Raw genomic sequence first — 11032 nt, 5'->3', positions numbered from 1 at the left:
CTCTTCCCCCAGCCTGTAGAGCTGCAGGGGGTTGTTGTGACCCACATGCAGGACCTGGCACTTGGCCTTATTGAGCCTCATACAACTGTCTCGACACATTGATCCAGCCTGTCCAGATCCCTCTGTAGAGCCTCCCTGCCCTCAAGCAGATCAACGCTCTTACCCAGCTTGGTGTCATCTGCAAACTTAGTGAGGGTTCACTCAATCCCGTCATCCAGATCATTGACGAAGATGTTACAGAGAAGAGGCCCCAATACAGAGCCCTGGGGAACATCACTTGTGACTGGCCACCAACTGGATTGAACTCCATTCACCACGCCAAGTCTTCCCTTTTGCTTTGTCAGATCAGTGCAATTTGGAAACTAAATTTTGCCCATCTTACTGTCGCACAGTTCAGCACAGACTGGCTGCTGCTTGAGGAAGGTGAGAAAGAGTTTGTCCCAAAGGGAAGAAAAAAAAAAGAGGATAAAAGCTAAAAGAAAAAAAAAAAACAAACCCAAACTTAAGTTGCCCATCTTACGGTCGCACAGTTCAGCACAGACTGGCTGCTGCTTGAGGAAGGTGAGAAAGAGTTTGTCCCAAAGGGAAGAAAAAAAAAAGAGGATAAAAGCTAAAAGAAAAAAAAAAAACAAACCCAAACTTAAGGGACGTTTTTGTTAGGGTAAAGAACTTCTACTATTTCAGTGAACCGTACATCTCTTTTAAAGCTCTAGTATGATGAGATCGATCCTTTTGTTCTCTCTGGTTCTGTTCCAGGAAAATGAAATCACCCTGTCTAGACAGAAATCCTAATTCTAAGCAAGCTATTTCTTGGTCCCAGGAGGACCTATATGATTTTCTATAACTGTTTCAACTCACATATTACAAACTTTCCCATGAGTTCTGGATCTCAGATTAATTCCAGAATCCCACATCATGCAATTTGCTAACTGAACTGTTGTGAAACTACAGTTATTGTATCTGAAAAGGGTATTGAGATCCTGATTCATGCTACTGGTACTTCACAGTCCGATTATTACAACGCATTCCATTTTGATCTTCCCATCTCTCTTGAGAGTCGCCAGTAAATGGTCCAGAACTTCAGTGAGACTTCTTTTCTATTAGACTTGTCACTAGCATAGCTCCTGAATTCTTTATAAGCTCTGGTGACGCGATCTAGAATAAAGGCTTGCTTCTGACCTTCAGACGTTGCTATGGCCTTGCTCAAACTTCCTTTCTGACCTTTCGGTCTCCTGGCGATCCATGCCCTCTCTTTGGATCATCAGCCAAGCTGACTTCCCCAGTCTGCGCTTGTCACCCTAAAGTAATGGTTACAGGCGTATTGATGCAGTAATGACTTTACAGTGCAGCAAGCTCCACTTCATTAAATGGGTTGTAATTTGAACTCCGAAACAAGATAGCATCTTGTGTAACTATATTTAAATAAATTAAGGTAGGAACTGTGGTATTTAGTTAGTGATAAATTGCCTTTATTTATTCTTATACCTTGTCCCAGGACGTCGTACGCATAATTAAAAAAATAAGGCATATATTATTATATAGTATGGTTATGATATATAAGCACATTGACGTGAAATTTAATGGTGCAATTAGCAACAGTATTTTCTGAGTTATTCATAAAAGCTTTGGCAGTATTTTACACTGCTTCCTAGTTATTAGTGTATTAGTAAACCAGATGATGTGGAGAGAAGTGTTATGTGATGGTAACTGTTTCATTTCAGAACCATCGGGGCTTTATGTATTCATGGTCTTAGTTCTGCATCGCTTTTCCTTCACGGTGTGCAAAGACACGCGTTTTGCTGCAACGCAGCCTCTTCCTCACTTCAGAAGAGTAAAGGAAAACAAGGGGGAGTTTTGTAGGCTCTATTTAGTGGCCTAATTTTGGTCTCTTTCAAATCAGTGGGAGTCTAGCGTAATTCTAATCAAGTTCTGGTAGCATAACACGCCGAAAAGTTCAAGTTTAGCCACTAGGAATAAGTGCCTAGAGCGTATCTCTTCTGGAAGAGAAACAGATTTTTTTAATAAGTTCTCATCTGAAGTGTAAAAGATATTCTTTTGTAGTATTTGAGAGCTAATAATGAGTATTGCATGTTTAATGCAACAGAGTAGCTGCCCTGGTTTTGTGGTTTTTTTTTTCTTTCTTTCTGCACGTTCACCTCTTCTTGCACAGAAATAAAAGGTTCAAGGCTTGTCAGCATCAGTTTATAGATAGCTGTTTAAAAATAATGAGATATTGGGTATTGTAAGGCTCAGGGCTGTCTTGCCAGACTCATTTATTTCCATTCACCTTTTGTCAGAATTGCAGACAGAAGACATTCAATTAAAACTTGTCACCTGTTGCGTGTGACCTAATTTGTATTTGTGAGTGTCATGGATTAGGATACTTAGCTTCCTACAGAACCATTAAAAATGTAAAGCAACGGTCGCACTCTAAAACATTTTATACCGTGTTTTCTTCATGTGAACATCTTTGTTTATGGACCATTCTTCAATGGAAATCACACGTGCTAAGAAATAATGGAGTTTATTTACACAAAATCTCATTTGTGTGGGAAAACCAAGTAGATTTTATGCATGTTCTTGTATGTTTTAAAGCATAAATGACAATGCACAAAAATGCAGCGTGTAGATGATTAGTTCATGCAAAGTTAATGTTCCTTTCAAGAGAGGTTGAGTACCGGGCTGTGTAAGTAACACATTTATCAGTTCTTTTGTGAAACTGGAAAAAAAAAAAATCCTCTGGTCTTTAGCCAGTGAGAAGTTTTTTTCTGTTCCTTTCCCAAATTCCAGCCTTCTCATCCTCTCCTCCCGGGAAAAAAATGGGTTTTCCAAAATGTTACTTACATTTGCGTGCCCAGAAATATTTTTAATTATTAAACATGAACAAACTTTGAAATGAAATATTGGTTTGAAACACTTGTTTTACAAAAGCAGTATTTTTTTCTTTTGATTTTTCAACATGGAAGAATTCTATAAATATTTTAATTGGCCTAATACTACTTTTTTTTTAGTCATAAACTGTTACATTAATTGAGCAACTTACTCATAGTCAAAGAGCAAGTCGGATATTAAAGTAATAAACACTCTTTTGTCTTTCAGTCCTGAACTAAGTTGTTTTATCGGCACCTCTTGAGGACAGCCAATTTTATCCTGGGCTTTTGGCACGGACTTTAAAGTAGGAGGATGGTTTTTAGGCTTCCTATGCTACACTAAATTGTGTATTTAATAGTGCAGGTAGCTATCAGAAGACAAAACACTGAAGCCTTCCCCTGCTAATTGTTAATTCAGCTGTAGATCAGGAAAGCTTTAATGTGAGCCAGAGCTTTTATCTTCTTTGATGACATAGGACTCTGTTTTCAGAATATTGCCTGCCTAATGGACTCATATTGTACATCTCTAGCTGAATTTTTACCTGCATGTGGTATTATCCAAATACTTTGTTAATGGATTTCAGCAGCTTTCTGGCATCCTTATAATTCAGCACATAAAACATGTATGTAGACCCAGAAGAAAAGATAGCTCATATTATCCTTTTCCTTCATGCTGTGTTACTTCCTGCGTGTTTCTGCTGTATAAAGAGAGGTCTTTTTTGGTTTAAAGTGGAAGTATTTTTTCCACTACAAATCTTTGAGACTGTAGGATTAATGCCCTGGCCTCGCACTTCTCTAATCCCGAACCATAGAGATTACTGAATTGTCTAAAGAGTATCTAGATGACCATGTGTTCTTATCTCTAAATACGTTCTGTCTGTGTTCATGGTGGAAAAATCAACTGGTTTGCCTATTCTATGGGAATAAATGCAAAAGCCAGAGTTTATAATATTCACCTGGGCTTATCCAGCACTCTTACAAATGAGCACAGTATGTTGAAGTGAACCAGAACACTCTTATCAAGATGTTGTTCCAAGGGAGGACCATATCACAACCTGCCATTAAAATTCCTTTTTCTCCTTCCAGTTTTGCCATTAATCTTTTTTTTTTTTTAGTTATTATTATTTTGCCTCTGCTACTGATGTCCCTCTAAAACAAGATGCAGGTATGTGGGTATCCGTTCCTACTGGTCTCACTGTAAAATTTAAGACAACGCTGGGAATTCTACAGACATCTGTAGAAAATGGATTGTTTATTTATTTTATATATTCAGTGCATATATAGTGTGCTGTGTTAGAGATGGACCTTGCCAGAATGGCACTGGAGTAGAATGTGTCCGCTTGCCATATATCTCTCATGTAGAGAGGATGGAAAGGGAGCGGAATTTGTAATTTCCATAGGAAGTCAAAATTGTAGGTTTGGTTCTGATCTCAAACCTGTTCTTTACTGATGAACTGGAAGGAAGAGATGGAGTTTTGATTTATTCATGCATTAGTTCATATTTAAGTTAATTAGATCCCCCCCCCCAAAAAAAAAAAAAGCTGTTCCAAATTACAGGCAATTTCTTATAGGCAGTACTGGTGTTGGTAGGTCTTGACTGGAAGGATTGGTCTAATGCCTTCCAAGTTAGCCTGAGGATTTCCTGTGGGTATAGAGCTCCATGAATCAGGACAATAAGTTATGTGGGACAGCTGGACAAATGAACAATGGAAGCTTGTAGTCAAAATAAAGAGGAGGGGATGGAAAACAGGAAGAGAGGTAGATAATAAAGCTATAAATAGCAAACTTTGCACATGGTATCTGGACATCTGCACATTTGGATCTGCGTGGAAAAATAGTTGACACTGTTGAATATGATCATCATACTGAGGAGCTGAATTGCAAGAAGAACACCACGGAGATAAGGGCAATGTGTTATTATATAGCACCAGTCACGGTGGGGTACCTGGCCCACACAAAGCAGTGTGAGAAAAGGAGTAGTAATTTGTGTCTGTGGGTGAGGGAGAAGCAGATGAGGAAATACAGAGAAAATGAAGCGTCTGGGTTTGCCACTGTGAAGTTTGTTTAGACTGAAGTAGCTGGTAGGTAGTTCATTGTGGACATCAGCTCTAGCCTTCAGTTATTTCTGTGCAAAACTATGTGAATACTCTCGCTTCAGAATAAATTTTGCATGTTGATAAGCGTTGGTAGAAAGTCAAGGGAAAATTGTGTGAGGGGCCAGGAGGTGAATGAACCTTTTTTGTAGAAGCTTGTATGCTAACTGAGGCCATTTTTTGTCCCTAAGGCCAGCTGCAGAAATTCTTACGTTGGATTAGGATGTGTAATTGCCTTCTTTTAAAAAAGTAAAAGCAGCTATTGCATTGATTTACATAGTTTCCATCTCTCCATATATTATAGTTCTAGTCTCACCCTTACCTTCTGTGCTTTCTAAATTATGTTGAAATGTGTGACTACCCATCACTCCCGAATAGACGATCTCGTGAGTTGTGCTCATCCTAAGGTGTAAAGTGAGTGTATTGCGCTTAACTGTTGAAGTCATAGCTGGTAGCAGGACTATTCTTTCGTTTGTACCACATATGACGCCCCTGTGGTCATCCCTGGTTTTTCTCATTTGGGCTTTTGGTTTTTTGTTTTTCTGTTGAAGAATTTTAAAATGAAACTCAGTGTTGGGGAATGCGGGGAATCAACCTGCTTGTCTTCAGTGGAGCCTTGTTCAGTGACATTAACGGATGTTTTGACCCTAAAAACTCTAATGATAATATGTACAGTGGGATATGTGCCATGAGTTTGTATAGGTGGGGTGGATGTCTGTCTGTTCACTATGGTTGAGGGCTGATAGGGTGAGTGAATGGAGTTGCTGAAGCCACAGGCATTTGAAACAGAGGTTTGCTTAACTTCTCCCTGTACCGTAGTAGATGCCAGAATATCCTCTTTAATAGTCTGAGTACAGAGTGTGTGTTGATTTACAGCAACTACCTCTGTAATCAAGATGTTAAGCCCCTCCTGCCCCAAATGAAGATCTTTGTAGACAAAATTGTTTTTCTTTCTTCCCTTTGTTTTTCTAACAAAGAAGGCATCAGCTGTTACTGTCTTGAGAGCAGATAAAAATATCCTTCTGTAATTAATTCTCCCGTACAAGCTGTGGGAGTTGCAGAGAAATGCATGATGCATGCATATAGACAGGAACCTATGGATTTCAGTTAGCTACCCACCAAGCTCAAGATTTTGTGGAATGTCAGATGGGTGTACTCTCTGAAGTGGCATCTAGCATTGTGTTTACATCGATAAAAACTCTTGGGAGTTAAAATACTACTTAGAGTGTATTAGATTGTCAGAAATTGATTCTAAAATAGCTTCTTTGTAATGGTACTAGGAGCAAGGAAAGCTTAGGAGCTAAAAAGATGGTAAACTCCATTTCAGTTTTAATTAAACTCTAATTCATACTGTGTTGGTATTACGTTTTCAAAAATGGTTTCACATTAGAATTGGAATTATTTATATTATAGATTTAGGTAATTTTAAAATGTGTAACACTGTTACTCCCCAGTTATTTAGAATTACAATTTTTTTACAAAAGAAAGTAAGTAGCTGTGTTTGTAGGTATAGCTGTGTATAATAGGTGCGTCTATGCATCTATATGTGATATCGCTATTGCCACATTCATTTCTATTTCCTACCATTGAGTATGTGAATAGCTTGAATGTGGATCTTGGCAAATGCGAAGGAGGTAAAAAAATTGTTCGTCTTGGTAGATTTATATTATTTTAATTTAAGCTTCAGTTCCATTACTTTTTGATTAAACATACTTATATCTGATGCTATCCATCTTTTATCACTATGAAATCTGCTCCCAAGCAGAAAGAAGGATGGCATCTGAATTATGCAGAAATCATTTTCTATCTATTCTTCTTCAAATGCTGGGCAGTTTTTTTTCATAATGCCACCAATGTCGCATGTGGCTTGTTCTAATTCTCTGCCTATTTCTGAATATTCAACTGTCAAACCTCGGTCTTGTGCTGTTTGTTTTTATGGCAGCGTATTGTCCTGGATGTCATCTGCTTCAGGTGTAGTTCAAATTCCTGACTCAAGTGTGGAGAATTCTGACTTATCATTAGCTCCAAAAAGCTTTTGATGATAATTTGTTGTTATAGTTCATACATTTCTAAGTATAACTTAAAAAAAAAAAACCAAAAAATAACTGTGCTTTTATGATTGAATCACTGTGAATTTTATGAGATAGATAGCTTAGACCACAAATAGGTCACAAGCCTGGTAGTTAAATAGGTAAATACCATATGTAAGACTTCACTCACGATTATACACTGAGCTGTTTGCGTATGTGTTTGAGTGGTACCCCCTGTGTTACTAACCTTTATAAATGGCCACAGTCCATCTGGGCAAAGGAGAACCCAGGCACGCAAACCCTCCCCTGGTGGCAGAGAAGCACATAACTGGATCTATAAACTGCTGTCTTCCGTGGGTCAGCTAGCGAGTGTTCTGGTGTGTTAGCTTGACACCAGCTTGGAGAATGGGAGATAGAACAGGAAAAGGAGAAAAAGAAAGGCAAGAAATAGAAAAGAAAAAGAAACAGAAACAAACCAAGAAGAGTTGGCCCTGGATTTCTAGCTAGTTGGCAAAATGGCTTTTCTTCACCAAAACCCAGTCAATCCTCTTTGTTTTTTGAGGAGGAAAGAAGACTGACAGATGTTTCCCAGTATCTAGACTGTGCAGGGTCATGGGCAGCATGTAAACTCAGCCCTGTATTTTTCTTGCTGTGCACATAAACCGCTTTCTTTCTGGTGGTGGTTTCTCTGCTGTCCAGAAGCCAGTACTGGAGGTATTTCCTCCGAGGGAGAGATCAGGGATGTGGGTAATAGTAGAATAGGGCAATGGAAAAGATAAATAGAGGGAGGAGAGCTAAAATAGCCAATGAAAAGAAAAGTGAGAACGCGAGCTGCGCTTCATTACATCACTCACAGGGATCATTGATACGTAATGTGTCCTTGCATTCTTGTCTAGTTAAATTAATGTCATCACGGACAAATTTTGCACTTGGTATTACTTGTCCTGTTGACCTGCATACGTGTCGACTTCTCAACTTCAGTGTTACTTTACTCCTTGGTTATACTGACATTCATCCTGGCTGTCTGGAAATCTCCCTGGGTGACTCTGAAGGAAATAAAAATATTTAATTGTTATATTGGACCTACCAACTTTTTTTTTTCCCCTCCTTTTTTCTTTTTGTCAGTGAGAGCAGCTATAGCTTGTTTCAGGAAGGTAAACTCCTATATATCTGTACAAAACTGGTAGCGGAACGCTGTATTGAAGCAGTGAACGATACGGAGGTAGAACACAAACGTTAATTCATCATTGATGACATCTAAACGCACAGCCATACAATTTCTCTCAAACCCTCATGAACCATTTCAAGTCTTTAAGCCACATATATGTTTTTATTTTACTAAGGATACTTACATTGTATCCTCAGGCCATGTTAATCCATGTTAATTAAAGAAATTGGTTTTGTCTGTCTAAACTGTGTAGAGCAGCCATTGCTGGTAAAGTTCTAACTCTCTGTACTTCTCTACTCACGTTGTTAGCCTTGTACATCCATGGTGGTAATTCCAGCTTTGCACTTCTGCTTCTGGCAAAGACGACTTAAGATCAGACTCTTTCAAATGGGAACTAAATTTGTTAACTGTTTTTAATAAAATGCAAAAATGAACTAATGGTTTTAAACAAACAGGAAATGATGTTGTAGACTTAGTCTTGCACGTGTGAAAATCTAAACAGATTGCAAATACTTGAGGTGCTGCTTTCCCTTGCTTTCTAAAATTAATCTTTGGAAATAAACATGTATTTTAAATAAATACTGGAAGGCAGGAGATAGAAAATTGTTACCTGAAAGGCATCCTCATAATGTATCTGCTTATTTGCTTATTTTTCCCAATGCAGGTGTTCGCCTAGACAGAGTACGTGGAGGTCGCCAGAAGTACAAGCGCAGAATAGATGCAGAGAATAGCCCATACCTGAACCCTCAGCTAGTTCAGCCAGCAAAAAAGCCATGTGAGTACACCAGATATACCAAATTTCTCTTTGAATACAGTGCATTGACTCCTCACCGTTTGCTAAGTTCCTTCTGACTGGAACCAGGGTTCGGTCAGAAGATATTACCATGAACGCTGTATCCATTTAGCTGTTAACATATTTTGTTTTAAATATGCTCATCTTTCTCAAGTGGAGTTGAACAAAGAATATTTTTACAGGCGTAAGTGTATAAAAGCATGGTTTATGCAGTGCAGATTTTACATTTACAGGTTATCTTTATTTTCAGTGGTACATAAAACGGTTCATACTATGATCATTAGTTCATTGAAGCTTCTAGTTTCAGATTTCACAAGGAAGTGGTTTTCGTAGTTTTCACTAACTAAATGAGTTTGACTGCTCAACCTCCCAATGAAAATACATTAAGAGCCTCATTAATTTATACCTATAGATTAATACACTACCTAGCATTAGATTAAAACAGCAATATGCCACACTAATAACAAGCATAGATTGGTAGTTTGGGCTCCAGTACCCTCGTGGATTTTTTTTTTCTTTGTTTTGTTATGTTTTAATAATGTCCTTGATTGTATCTCACTAGGCTGAAATTAAGAGAGAGAGAGAGAGAGAGAGAGAGAGATGATCATCTCATTGCTAAAATACAAGATCCATCCTCTTTGCGATTAACTAAAAATAGTTAGGGGTTTTGCTTTGCGGCTTATATAAACTCAAGCAGCGACTGTACTAATTCCATGAAGTAAATTTAATAGCATTATAGCTGTAGTGCAAGTGGCTAATGCATTGCAAAGGCAGACAGGCTGTATCAAGAGTTGTAAACTCTTCCGAATTAAACGAGAATACACACACGTCCAGTTGTTCCTGCTTAGGATGTTAATTTGCTCCTTAAAGAGAGAAATGAGCCAGAGAAAAAAGGATGGCAAACTCCTCCTTGTCTTCCATTTGCCTCTGCCCCTGTGCCTTCGACAAGACACGTGTTAGTTTCGGGTTCTTAAAAATACCTGGCTGTATGGAAAATGGAATTTTTTTCTGTTGGTGTTCCCCAGTAGGGGACAGTGCTGTGTACAATACGTTTGAGCATATGGGGATCTGGAGAGCAAATAAACAGTCTTTGAACTGTAAGTGAAAGGGCATTTTAGCTGTGTTAAAGAAAAAACAGCCAGTTTTACATAAAATTAAGGCTTAAGTGAACATATGGCATAGTTTCCTTTTGCCTTTCCAAAAAACATTATGCTGATTATATTCCTTCAATTGTCCAATCTGGCATATTCTACTCAGCCTCCATAAGCTGTCCCACTGTTCTGTAAATACAATCTAGGGCTGTGCTAAGCAGATTTTGCACATTATAATAAAAACTTTCTGATAATACAATAAAATTTAATAAACTCTAATGCTTAATTTCATTAGAGGTTTAGTTTTCCTGGGTGCACAGATTGTCGGTTTTTCATTTACTGGATATTGTCACTGAGTAGAAATGTCGATAGTCTAGCATACCAAAAAAGCCAAGACTAAACAGGCAAAAAAAAAAAAAAAATCCAACCCAAACCCCCAAGCCGTTTAATGTGAACAGATATTCCTATTAACTGAAACACAAGAATCTCTGTCTAAACCCAAGATTACTGCAAAGCAGTGCATTACGTTACCTTTAAGATGGTAACTACTCCAATTTCTGTAAGCTTGGTTCCTCTGAGATAAACTAACCTCCTTACAAATCATTATAAATCATTACTCATTATCTAAGTGTCTCCCTTTGTTTTCCTTTGCTCACCCAATAACAAACATTTTTGTAACAAACATTTATAAAACTTAATTTCCAGATCCCGCAGATAAGTGTCAAGAGTTGAAACAGTTGAATCGGTTTTGTGTGGAAGTAGCCTGGGAGATTTTCTGGAGTCTGACTGATAGTTTGTGCGTAACAAAGGCACAGGAACGAAAATTGGGTTCTATTGATTCTAATTAGGGAAACATTAAATAAGATTTACCTAGAAACAGTGCTCATGGCTATGCAGTTTCTTGAGCGATGGAGCTCTCTGAGTACATTCAGAATTTTACTATGGTCTGTACTAATCCACACTCCAATACACACACTTTTTCCCCCT

General features: G+C 38.2%; 1 protein-coding gene across 5 annotated transcripts in view; it reads left to right on the top strand.

Annotated features, from left to right (window-relative positions):
• Positions 1–11032, top strand: part of ESRRG (estrogen-related receptor gamma) — a 126187-nt gene that overhangs the window by 66369 nt on the left and 48786 nt on the right. For 2 of the 5 annotated variants that reach the window (XM_010134912.1, XM_010134911.1), the window contains one exon: positions 8826–8936. In XM_010134912.1, coding sequence (XP_010133214.1) covers positions 8826–8936 — 111 coding nt within the window. Of the gene's footprint in view, positions 1–8825; positions 8937–9705; positions 9736–11032 lie in introns of all 5 variants that reach the window. The other 3 variants (XM_010134907.1, XM_010134910.1, XM_010134908.1) reach the window with 3 other exon arrangements.

The sequence above is a fragment of the Buceros rhinoceros genome, unplaced genomic scaffold (assembly GCF_000710305.1).
Source record: "Buceros rhinoceros silvestris isolate BGI_N320 unplaced genomic scaffold, ASM71030v1 scaffold2034, whole genome shotgun sequence".
In the NCBI taxonomy this organism is placed as follows: Eukaryota; Metazoa; Chordata; class Aves; order Bucerotiformes; family Bucerotidae; genus Buceros; species Buceros rhinoceros.
This window is presented reverse-complemented; position numbering and strand designations above follow the sequence as displayed.